Genomic DNA, 13581 nt, shown 5'->3' with positions numbered 1-13581 from the left:
GATGAACCAAGAGTAACCCTCTTAACCCTAGCCGCCGTTTTGGTGAAAGAAACCCTCAAAACTTGTCCTGAAAAAACAGAAAACGTGACCCTTTAAATACCCTGCAGCGATTTCCGCCCGAGGCGCAGCTTTTTCCGCCTGAGGCGTAATTTCCGCCTGAAACACCAAAATTTCCGCCTGGGGCGCCAAAACAGAGAGCCCCCTTTTTCCTGCTTCAAATTTCCGCCCGAAACACAGGTTTTCCGCCCGGGGCGGAAAACAGCAGACTAGTGTTGTTTTTCCTTCACGTTTTCAAGGCAATTTGCAACACTTCCCAGATGGTATGTTGAGAAACCTTACTTGTCTTCAAAATCTAGTAGTTTATCTTCCAAAATTGAAGGAGTTACCAATTGAACCCTTCGGCCTAGTTATGGAGCATTTGACTATCGATGACTGCAATGAACTCGAGTCATTACCAGAGCAAATTTGGGAAGGTCTGCAATTCCTTCGAACCATGAAGATTGAGATGTTTGCTAGACGGTATTCGACACCTCACCACACTTGATGTTCTATCTATTTTGGGTTGCCCAACATTAATGGAGTGGTGCAAGGAGGGAACGGGGGAGGACTGGGACAAGATATCACACATTCCTAAAAAAGAGATTTACTAGAATGAAGTAGAGATGTTTGAAGTACAATAATTCAACTTCTTTGTTTCTCCAATAAAAAGCTTGTTTGCCTTATGCCTATAGCTAATAGTTTAAAAATCAAAACCCTCTGTTGCAACTTATCACCTTTGTAAACTGCATTTTCTTTTTCTTGAACCTCTTTCTTTGAAAACTCAAAGTTGTAACTGTAGCACTATTTAAGTTCATGAGGTGATTTAGTTTTGATGTTTCTTGTCATTAAAGTATTAAAAATTCATTTAATTGTGTTCATGTGTAGATCATTAATTTGAACTTAATTTTTTTCTGGTTTCAAACAGAGAAATGACAGCCACCAAAGTTAGAGGTCGACTAAAATTATAGAACAAAACCTTCAAGTTCATTCAAATACATGGGCCATGATATATGAAAGTCCTAATGAAGTTCATTGATTCAGAATCGTGTAGTTGTGATTTTGATCTTGATCAACATGCATAAACTTGTCAAGTCAATTACACAATCCAATTATACCAGTGACCAGAGACAGACATTAGAACTCAATCCAATTATAACACAATTACACGATCCAATTAAACCAGTGACCAGAGACAGACATTAGAACTCAATCCAATTATACAGGTACAAATAACAATGAATCACACAAACAAAGTTGTCAACAGTTTCAATAAACATAATACAAATGTTTGACCTATAAACATTTCATGACATATTACACCAGCTCATGTGACATACAGGATCACATAACAAATGCAATCAAACACATTTTACCCTACAAATGCAGCAACCCAAGAGTACATAATACAACAATATAATTATAAAGATCATGAAAATGGTGAAGGAGAATATTTCAAAACCTCATTCTTCTTGTTTGTGTAATCTTCTTAAGCTTGATCACCGTCACCATCACCAGGAAGTGAAAGCAGAGATTCTGTATACAAAGCCACTAGGGATCCATATCTATCATTACTGAACGAGCGATGCTCAAGCAGCTGTCCTTTGCTATTATACTTTACCAATACATTACAAGTGTCTGTTCCAACGATATCACCATTTTTTGCACAGTATTTCGGGCAAAAGTAGTGAGTGGGAATGCCATCAAAAGACAGAACAAGAGTCTTACTCCAAGACGATTGCACATTGTATTTTCCCATCACCCATATTTCAACTTTACCATTATCACCCCACATATCCCATAGACTAAGAAATCCTTTAAATACCCATAAATCATACAATCCAGGACCACGTTTAATATCATCTGGCAAAGGCATCTCTAGAAGTTTCCTTTCCATTAAATGAAAGCCAACAAGAACAGTACACTTTATATCATAACGATAAACCAACCAATGAATCGTATCATTTAAGAGCGACTCGGCTCTCGGAAAAACACAGGACTGCATATAAGGCAAATGGGTAGTAGTACTACTTGTACTAGTACCAGTACCCTCAATTTCTTTCCACATTTTATCTCTCAATGAGAAAAACCCTAAATGAGATAACATATCATCGGCGTTCGGATCATAAGACATAGAAAGCACCAAGTAATCATCTCTTAACCGATCATACCCAAAACCATAAAAACAATTTGCATTTAAATTGGAATCAATAGTAGACAAAGGTATTCGTTTACGAACTCCGGTGGATGGATTCCATATATAAAGATTCTTAGAACGATGCAAAAGTATAAAACCTCTACATGAACCTTTAATATCAAGTTTAAAAAAAGATTGAGGAAACAAAAAACTAATGCTCCGCGAATCGATAGCAGTATCATCGCTAAGCGATGCTTCAAAATCTATAGATAGAGATTTAAGAGCTGGAGTTATGAGCAGAATTCTATGAGTGTGTGTGGTAAGATGAAAATGTGAATTTGCAAAGTGAGGATTAGAGATTAGAGAAAACCATGACTTACAAACGCATTTGAAACGTATGAGAGATTTTACTGGTAATCTTAGTAGGATTTGGATGATTAATTCAAAGGGAAGATATAGGGTTTTCTCTGTCTCCATTTATGCGTCTTCCTCCTTTACGTTTCTCGTTCACCTTCTGATTTAGGGTTTGCTTTCTAACTCATTAAGACACATTTGCCATTCATGATTTCTTTTTATTTACTCCTCCAACCTTATTTTTAAACAAATATAGCAATTTACACACTTATTAAATGTGAAATTTATGTTACAATGAATAAAATGATTTTATAATATATTAAAATTGCATTAAGACTCTTCAATCATGTTAAAAAGTATAATAATTAATTAATGAAAGTACTTTTGAAAGAATAACATTAAATAAAGTAGATCTATGTAACTTTTGCTTATATTTAAAGTCAAAAAATTTTGTTAACTTTTGCTTATAAATAAAGACAGTACTTCATTTTATAAATTAGGTTTGGATATGATTTTTTTAAAAAAAATAAATTATAAAGATATATCTTATTTTTAAACTTATGATAATAGTTTATTTAAATAAATAAACTTTTATTTTAATTTATAAGTTTTCACCGACAAAAAAATATATTTTTATAAGCTATTTTCTCATAAACTACCTTGAAAAACTTATAATAATATATAAAAGCTTATTTATTTGCATAAATTGTTTCGGATAAGGTCAAAATAAGTCAATTCAAATGGGTCTTTATTATTGCAAGCAGAAGTGTAAAAAAAGGAAAACCTGTGGTACATTTGATCTACAAAATGTAATTATTCAAGATTGGTGGACAAATAGTTATTTTAGTATTTTAGACAAACATGTGCAGATGACAAAAAGTTGTCTCGTAGTTTAGTGGGTGACAAGAATTTTAGTTTTTGTCTCGTCCATTGGCCCGTAATTTTTTCAGTCTCAATAACAGTTTTAAAATCAAACATAGTACAACCAAAGTTATCATTTTTATTCCCTTATTTATTTATTTTTTAGCAGATCAAATGCACTATAAGATACTAGTTAAAGAAAGGGTAAAATAGGTTTTCAGTCCCTACTTTTATGGCGAGTTTTAGTTTTCGTCCGTATAAAATAAAATCACTTGTTTTTATCCTTACAAAAAAAAATTCTTTTGTTTTTAGTCTTTAATGGTAAAAAATTTGACATTTTAATGCACTTCAAGTTTAATTTTTAGTCCAAATTCATCTTTCTTTTTTTTTTTTATAAAATGATGCTTATAACATTTCATTCATAATCAAATGACTTATAGATGTCGGTACATCAATGTAAATATGGGAGCGAGCTATAAATGAGGCTATCCTAGCTGAAGCATGAGCTATAACTATTCGCTTGTCTATCAAACTCAAAACACGAGTTTTTTAAATGTTGCTTCAAACTATGAATTCATTCATTCTACACGTCCCCAAACTAAGTAATATCAGTCCCTCCCTCATGAAAGAAAAGTGCAAAATCTACCCTTTGGAGTTGAAGCTCATCATGAACCCAATTGAAGGAAAAAAAAAGAGTCTCAATGCCTCACCTAAGTCTACACTATATATTGGTGAAATCCACATAGTTTTAGCTAGCACAAACCAACCTTTATCATCATGAATGCACATTCCCAAGCTCCCTCGATCTCGTTGAGCCAAAATTAACACATCAATGTTGCACTTGTATCTCCCAATTGCCGGTTTTTTCCAAACAGTCCCTACACGATCAGCCCCGTTGTTACTGTGTGCTGCAAGCTCGGCTGTTGCTGATGTTACATTGACAGGTGCGTGCTGCATAAGGTTGTTGCTGTTGGCATGCTTCCAATCCTCAATCAAATGAAAAGCCGGCTCCAAAATTTGAGCACCTGTTTCTACAACATTTTGCCATAGCCTCATATTCCTATGTTTACATAAACTCCACAATATACCAGCCATCTGAGCAGCATATATAACCTCATCTTATTTTCTAAGTTCAGATGTACATAAAAATATTGTATAAACTATAAACCCTCCAAACAAAATCAGAACTGAATATAAAGAATATGCACAAGTGAGTATATTTGTCAAACACAAACTGCAACTATTTCCATTTCCAACTTATATTCATTCAACAATTTTTTATAGATAAAATGAAAAATCTCACATAAGCTATAGTTACAGACATACAAAATGACTTCTTCATTCATTGATTGCAAGAAAAGAACAAATCCAACTACAAAGCAACAAAAACAAACTTTATCATTTGCTTCCTATGATATCATCAATAACTTTTCCAATAGAAATGAAAGAAGATCCACCATCAACAACAGCATTCCTAGCCAACTCTTTAATCTCTTTCACCTTCTTGTGCACAATGTTATCATTATCCATCAAACTCTTCAACCCTTTCTCAATCTCATCAGCCACAATAACATCACTACCTCTTCTATAATCCATTTTCAGCTCCACACTTAATCCGAATTCCTTCACCATCGTAAAAGCATTCAACTGTTGTTCTGCATAAATAGGCCATGTCAATATTGGCACACCAAACCATAAACTTTCCAAAATAGAATTCCATCCGCAATGCGAAACGAATCCACCAATAGCCTTATGGCCTAAGATCTCAACTTGTGGTGCCCATCCACATATCATTCCCTTACCTTCCAATTCCATCCATTCTAAAAACCCGTCTGGTAACACTTTTTTCTCCGCACGATTAGACCATAAAAACCTTACTCCACTATTCTTAAGTCCTAATGCTATTTCTGTTATTTGAGATGGAACAAATTGAAATCCAAAGCTTCCAAAACATAGAAAAACAACAGATTTATTTGGTTGTTCATCAAGCCATTTCAATATAAGATCATGTTGAGATTGATCTAAATTTTGATTTGGTTGGCTTTTAAGATCAAGCAATGGACCAACAGCATAGATAGGAGGGATTTTTTCATCATGAGCATGTAATGCTTCAATTGAATGTTGTTCCAAATCTGAAAAAGTATTAACAATAATTCCTTTGGTTTCTCTAAATCTCTCAGCAAGCTTATAATAAGCAAAATATCCACCATCTTTGCTAAAACAAGCATCAGGTAAAACATTAGTAGGAGTTTCATTTGACAAACCAGGAATATTCAACAACTGATTATCATCAGTGTTGGAATTATCGTAAACTTCATCGATTCTACGTTTTTGAAGGGAAAGCATGAGACTTAAAAAGCCAACATTAGATGGTACATACAAATAAGAAGGGATACCGAATTCGTTTCCGACATCAATCAGTGAAACACAGAAGAAATCTAGGACTAATCCAACAACTTTGTTTGAACTAGATGATAAAATGGTTTGGATGGTTTCTTTGACATGAGGTTTGAGACTTTCAACATAATTCAAGATGAAGAATTCTGGAGATTTGTGTAAATCTTGTGAAGATGTTTCAACTTGAGGAAGATCAATGAGTTGGATTTGTGATTGTGAGGCTAAAAATGATTTGATGTATGAATCTGAAGAGGGAATGCTTGGGAGTTTGATGCAGAGAACTGTGATGTGAAAATTGTTGTAACGGTTGGTTAGGATATTTGCAAATTCAAGTGATGAAGCTAAGTGGCCAATTCCTGGTGAAGGAATGAAGATAAGTTGTGTTTTTTCATTCATAGCTATTTTTTTCTTTGTGGTGTTGGAGTTGGATTTGAGAGTAATATGATTTATATTCCACGATAGGGTCCCCTCCTATTTATTTATAATAACAGTTAAACAGCTATTTTGGTTTTTAAATGAGTGAAACGGTATCACATCTGATTCTTGAATAGGTGGTCTCTCTTTTTTCCACTCAGCCGTCAGACTCTTACCAACCATAATTCATTTTTGCTTTTTTCTTGGTTCATCCAATCCAATAGGGAGAAGTGATTTAGAATCAATTTTGATATGAAATTACCTTCTCTTAATTATTTTTTATTTCTTTTTCAATTCAACAAGTAATTTACACATGATTTTAGGTTTTATTTGAGGTTTTTTCTTTGTAGTATGGAGTTGTTTGTTATCCCGTCTTCATACGATGTTGCAGATTTATTTCAATCCAAATTCATGGCAGAATTCAATAATTTTATAGTCGTCAATGTTGCAGATCCGGAGGCATACTATTTCTGACAATTGAATTTCATTATATCAATGGTAGGCTTTGTCATATTTGTAGATATTGAGCTATTTTATGCTATTAACTCGGATGTTGTGAGCTTGTTCGCATATTCATTATTTTTAGTTTTTGGCGAATTTGAATATGTAATCATTTCAATTAATATACTCTGCCGATTTGAATGAATGAATATCATTTTTTTTCGTAAAAAAAATAATTCTTGAATAGGCTAATATTACGGACGGAAATGGTCACCACGTAGGACTGATGCTTAAAATATAGTGTATCAAAATTATAAAAACATGCATAAGTATTTTTTATTTTGTTAGTAATTTGATGGAACATACTGAGTAATGCACGTTCATGGGTCTAACTAATCAATAAAAAATGTACATCACATTTGAGAATTATGTTTCCCAACTAAAGGGATGCAGATTTCCTGCAATAGTTTTTCACAAAGTTTTCACACAGTTTTAAATTTGGACCGTTAATTATAGATCGGACAATCCAGATTAACGCAGTTAAAAAATCACATGAAACAATCCCTACCACAGGTTTTTGATCGGATGACTGTAATACAAAACTGCGTGGAAACTGTGTCAAAATAAACTGCAGGATATCTGTTTCCCAACTAAAGTAAGACACAATTGATGTTTATTTATTTATCTTTATAATTTTGATTGATTTAGATACTATAACAATAGTGCTTAGAAAATGTTATGTGAACGGTTACAAACAAAAATACAATAATTGACAAGTTTGTACATTGTTTGATTTTTTTTAATATAATTTTGTTGACAGTTTCAATGTGCATGTTTAGAGCGAGCTACAAAGTCTAATTTTTGTTTATAAAGTGTGATGTTTAAATAGCAGCCCTGTGGTGTAACTGGTGTTCGACATACTCCCTCAGTAATGAATAAAATAATGTAATTTTTATTTATATATTATCACGAGGGGGAATATTTAAAACATATAAATATAAATGGATGCCCGAAGTTTCCAAACAAACTAGCCACTCGAAATTAGCAGCCAATGTGAGGCCAATTCAATCACAGTATCCCAATTTTTTGCTGTCATACAATTATTTATTTAATCAATGTGTGGTGGTGGTGGGTGTGCAATTATTTCTATGCAACAAGTCTTTTAGAATCTACACATAATATCTTTTGCATAATGAAATTTTCAACAAGCGGAGACTTTTCAGAGATAGGTTACCACACATCTGGCATAAACATGTTTTTTTTTAAGGTGTTTACTTTTGTTTGGAGACTTGAGAGATAGGTTGCCAATTAAAATAAATTTGACATTCCTGATATCACCACTTCAAAGGCTCAGTCTTGTGAGGCTGGATACAGGGGTATGGAGTCAACTCAACACTTATTTATTTCTAGCGGTATCTTTGGCTCTCGTTGATCGTCAGTTAGGTCGTTGATTGACTTGTCATTGGTGGATCCTCAAAATCTAGTTGATCATTTTCTTCAGTTTACTTTTTCATCGGGTGGACTCAGAACGCGTCACTCCTTCCTACAACTTATTTGACTCTTATGTATCAGGATTATTTGGAACGAAAGAAATCAAAGATTATTCCGAAACTCAGAACAATCGTTATCTCAATTATTGGACAAGGTCAAACTTTATTCTTATTAATGATTAAAGATAATATATTCCAATATAATTTTCAATTATCATACCCGGTGGTCGAGCCTATTTACTAGAATCTACACATAATATCTTTAGATAATGAACGAATATTCTGCAACCTTGCTTACTGTTTAAAAATAGATTTAAATACATGTTTAGTACAATTTGTTTTTAATTCCTGTCCTTTTTAGGAAAAAAAATATAACATGAAAAAGAATGTTACTCCGGGGAGTTTTTTAAGTGCGCGATGCTTAGCAAAATCTTATTTTAATACAATGTACATTGCGGAGCTAATGTTTAAAATCATCAAAATCTTAGTTTATAGTGAACTGCCTATAAAAATGAGGCTAATGTTACGGTGGACCACCTTTATAAGTGGTCTATCATAGACAAGTGATCTATCGAATATGAATTTTACGAAATTCACTGTTTGATTGAAAGTTTATATTGTATAGATCATCCATAAATTTTTTAAATTTTTTTTAAAATCATTTGATATATTATTGAGACTCGTCAAGATTTACGTTATTTAATAAACCGTTAATCTTGATGTGTCTGGATAACATATCAAATGATTTCAATTTTTCTAAATTTTTCTATGGATGTTCTATATGATATAAACTTTCAATTAAACGGTGAATTTTATAAAATTCGTATTCGTTATAATGTTATTTATAACTGGTCCACCATGGACCACTTGATGAAGTGGTCATATTAGAATTTACTTTGTTATCTTAGTTTACACCATTTAAGAATATCTCTCATACAGTATATCAAAACTGAACAAGAATCTATCAAAGTGATTAATTCATATATAATTATTTTTATTCATTTTTATAATTATTAAAATGTGTATTAGAAAATATTGAGATCTATCAAGCGTAAGTTAATTAGTTTTACATCGATCGAAAGAGTTCACTCAAGATTTCTCCTCTACTACAACACTACTTTTAATGAGTTAAAAAACCATTGTCTAATATTATGCAAAAGGCAACATGTTTTTTCTTGTTTAAGAAAACTGTTGTCAGTGACCACTTATTTTATTTTTAATGTCTTAAAAATTTGCGTTAAAATGTAGTGTCAAAGTTATTTGTATAATTATTGAAGATCTAATTTGTTAATCCAATTCGGTAAACAGAAACATAGTACTAGTAATTGTAATATTCCGATCTTAATTAATAAAAATAATATTAATTAGAGATAATTATTGGAGTTAATTTAAAGGATAAGTGACCAAAAATGTGGAAAAGTAATTAGAGGACAATACTCTTTGATTTAGAGATGATATGAATGAGAGTGGTTATGAGAAGGGCAGGATGGTAATTGAGGATCTATTGCTATATAAATCACAAACCTTTGTCCATCCATTTCACTTCCTGTTTTAATTCTACAGAGAACATACTCCTCAGCTCATTTATCTATCTCTCTCTCAAGCAGAAACATAACTTTTCCCTTTCTCTTTTCTCTCTCACAAACTCACCATCATCATCAACAACCCCAAAGTCACTACACTTCCCATTGATTCACCACTTGAGAAAGTCAGAACAACAAACGTAACTCTCTTTTTCTCTCTCGCCTCACTCCCTCAAATTGATGGCAAATCCCTCACTTTGAATCAATGAAAGGAAAACCCATTGCATGTGTGTTTATGTTCAAATTCAAGCTCTTGCTGATTAGGAATAGAGGTGAGTGTTGAATTATAGAATTTAGGTTAAAGAATAGAAGAAAATAATAAGGAACAATAAAATATTATTGATTATTGATAATGATGTCAATAACCCTAATTACAATATTTACATTATTTACATTAATCAAATAGTATGATACTACCTTGGTATTTATAACCAAGTGAATAAATTTAAATCTAAACTAAATCCCTTTTATTATAGGGCTAAGAATAAACAAACCAAATCGAGATATTTTCTCAACAAATAATATTATAATATTTTCTATTCTAACACTCCCCCTCAAGCTAAAGCTTACTAAGCTTTAAGCTTGTTATTGATAGCAAGCTAACGAAGAGCAACAACCAAAGAAGCAGTAGAGGAGCGGCTGAAGAGATGAATCCATATCAAATTAAGTAAAAATACCCGCGGATTGAAGTATCACAAACGGGGGCCCGCGGATTAAAGAATCACAAACGGGTAACTGTGGTTAAAGGTAACGGGACCCGCGGATTAAAGAATCACAAACGGGTAACGGGATTAAAGGTAACGGGGACCCGCGGATTAAAGAATCACAAACGGGTAACAGGATTAAAGGTAACAGGACCCGCGGATTAAAGAATCACAAACGGGTAACGGGATTAAAGGGAACGGGGACCCGCGGATTAAAGAATCACAAACGGGGTATGCCCGCGGATTAAGGGATAACAAACGGGGTATGCCCGCAAATTAAGGGATCACAAACGGGGTATGCCCGCGGATTAAGGGATCACAAACGGGGTATGCCCGCAGATTAAGGTATCACAAAACAGGTAATTAGGCCACCAAAACAAGATCAAGAGAGACTGATGATCAATCTTGGGAAAAAACGGTGGTTAAAGGTAAAGGATTCATGGAAAATTGGCATGTGACTGCATGTGTTAAGTAACATATCAATAAGGGTTAGAAAAGAAAGCAAAGGGGTAAACAAGAACCACAAAGGTGTGGAACAAAATATAAATAAATTCTAATGACGGCTAGGGTTTATATGAAAAAAAGATAAAAAAGGTAAAGTGAAGAATAACCAAGAATTAATTATTCTCGGGAGAAATTGCAGCGGAATTATGTTTCAAGGTGGATACCATGGCTCTGATACCATGTTGTAATTTGGGGAATTTAGGTTAAAGAATAGGAGAAAATAATAAGGAACAATAAAATATTATTGATAATGATGTCAATAACCCTAATTACAATATTTACATTATTTACATTAATCAAATAGTATGATACTACCTTGGTATTTATAACCAAGCGAATAAATTTAAATCTAAACTAAATCCCTTTATTATAGGGCTAAGAATAAACAAACCAAATCGAGATATTTTCTCAACAAATAATATTATAATATTTTCTATTCTAACACTCCCCCTCAAGCTAAAGCTTACTAAGCTTTAAGCTTGTTATTGATAGCAAGCTAACGAAGAGCAACAACCAAAGAAGCAGTAGAGGAGCGGCTGAAGAGATGAATCCATATCAAATTAAGTAAAAATACCCGCGGATTGAAGTATCACAAACGGGGGCCCGCGGATTAAAGAATCACAAACGGGTAACTGTGGTTAAAGGTAACGGGACCCGCGGATTAAAGAATCACAAACGGGTAACGGGATTAAAGGTAACGGGGACCCGCGAATTAAAGAATCACAAACGGGTAACAGGATTAAAGGTAACAGGACCCGCGGATTAAAGAATCACAAACGGGTAACGGGATTAAAGGGAACGGGGACCCGCGGATTAAAGAATCACAAACGGGGTATGCCCGCGGATTAAGGGATAACAAACGGGGTATGCCCGCAAATTAAGGGATCACAAACGGGGTATGCCCGCGGATTAAGGGATCACAAACGGGGTATGCCCGCAGATTAAGGTATCACAAAACAGGTAATTAGGCCACCAAAACAAGATCAAGAGAGACTGATGATCAATCTTGGGAAAAAACGGTGGTTAAAGGTAAAGGATTCATGGAAAATTGGCATGTGACTGCATGTGTTAAGTAACATATCAATAAGGGTTAGAAAAGAAAGCAAAGGGGTAAACAAGAACCACAAAGGTGTGGAACAAAATATAAATAAATTCTAATGACGGCTAGGGTTTATATGAAAAAAAGATAAAAAAGGTAAAGTGAAGAATAACCAAGAATTAATTATTCTCGGGAGAAATTGCAGCGGAATTATGTTTTAAGGTGGATACCATGGCTCTGATACCATGTTGTAATTTGGGGAATTTAGGTTAAAGAATAGGAGAAAATAATAAGGAACAATAAAATATTATTGATAATGATGTCAATAACCCTAATTACAATATTTACATTATTTACATTAATCAAATAGTATGATACTACCTTGGTATTTATAACCAAGTGAATAAATTTAAATCTAAACTAAATCCCTTTATTATAGGGCTAAGAATAAACAAACCAAATCGAGATATTTTCTCAACAAATAATATTATAATATTTTCTATTCTAACACTCCCCCTCAAGCTAAAGCTTACTAAGCTTTAAGCTTGTTATTGATAGCAAGCTAACGAAGAGCAACAACCAAAGAAGCAGTAGAGGAGCGGCTGAAGAGATGAATCCATATCAAATTAAGTAAAAATACCCGCGGATTGAAGTATCACAAACGGGGGCCCGCGGATTAAAGAATCACAAACGGGTAACTGTGGTTAAAGGTAACGGGACCCGCGGATTAAAGAATCACAAACGGGTAACGGGATTAAAGGTAACGGGGACCCGCGGATTAAAGAATCACAAACGGGTAACAGGATTAAAGGTAACAGGACCCGCGGATTAAAGAATCACAAACGGGTAACGGGATTAAAGGGAACGGGGACCCGCGGATTAAAGAATCACAAACGGGGTATGCCCGCGGATTAAGGGATAACAAACGGGGTATGCCCGCAAATTAAGGGATCACAAACGGGGTATGCCCGCGGATTAAGGGATCACAAACGGGGTATGCCCGCAGATTAAGGTATCACAAAACAGGTAATTAGGCCACCAAAACAAGATCAAGAGAGACTGATGATCAATCTTGGGAAAAAACGGTGGTTAAAGGTAAAGGATTCATGGAAAATTGGCATGTGACTGCATGTGTTAAGTAACATATCAATAAGGGTTAGAAAAGAAAGCAAAGGGGTAAACAAGAACCACAAAGGTGTGGAACAAAATATAAATAAATTCTAATGACGGCTAGAGTTTATATGAAAAAAAGATAAAAAAGGTAAAGTGAAGAATAACCAAGAATTAATTATTCTCGGGAGAAATTGCAGCGGAATTATGTTTCAAGGTGGATACCATGGCTCTGATACCATGTTGTAATTTGGGGAATTTAGGTTAAAGAATAGGAGAAAATAATAAGGAACAATAAAATATTATTGATAATGATGTCAATAACCCTAATTACAATATTTACATTATTTACATTAATCAAATAGTATGATACTACCTTGGTATTTATAACCAAGTGAATAAATTTAAATCTAAACTAAATCCCTTTATTATAGGGCTAAGAATAAACAAACCAAATCGAGATATTTTCTCAACAAATAATATTATAATATTTTCTATTCTAACAGTGAGA

The 13581-nt window shown here is 33.7% G+C and overlaps 2 protein-coding genes across 2 annotated transcripts; both read right to left on the bottom strand.

The window, feature by feature from the left end:
* Positions 1–1238: 1238 nt before the first annotated feature.
* On the bottom strand, positions 1239–2737 carry LOC123881798 (F-box/kelch-repeat protein At3g23880-like). Its single transcript, XM_045930540.1, has one exon. The coding sequence runs from the start codon at positions 2648–2650 to the stop codon at positions 1526–1528; it is 1125 nt and encodes a 374-aa protein (XP_045786496.1). The 5' UTR covers positions 2651–2737; the 3' UTR covers positions 1239–1525.
* A 1870-nt stretch (positions 2738–4607) lies between these two features.
* Positions 4608–6352, bottom strand: LOC123881797 (UDP-glycosyltransferase 71K2-like). The gene has a single exon (XM_045930539.1). The coding sequence runs from the start codon at positions 6179–6181 to the stop codon at positions 4787–4789; it is 1395 nt and encodes a 464-aa protein (XP_045786495.1). The 5' UTR covers positions 6182–6352; the 3' UTR covers positions 4608–4786.
* Positions 6353–13581: the final 7229 nt, after the last annotated feature.

This window comes from Trifolium pratense, linkage group LG4, assembly GCF_020283565.1.
Source record: "Trifolium pratense cultivar HEN17-A07 linkage group LG4, ARS_RC_1.1, whole genome shotgun sequence".
In the NCBI taxonomy this organism is placed as follows: domain Eukaryota; kingdom Viridiplantae; phylum Streptophyta; class Magnoliopsida; order Fabales; family Fabaceae; genus Trifolium; species Trifolium pratense.
The sequence above is the reverse complement of the archived record's forward strand: the minus strand, read 5'-3'. Positions and strand labels throughout refer to the sequence as shown.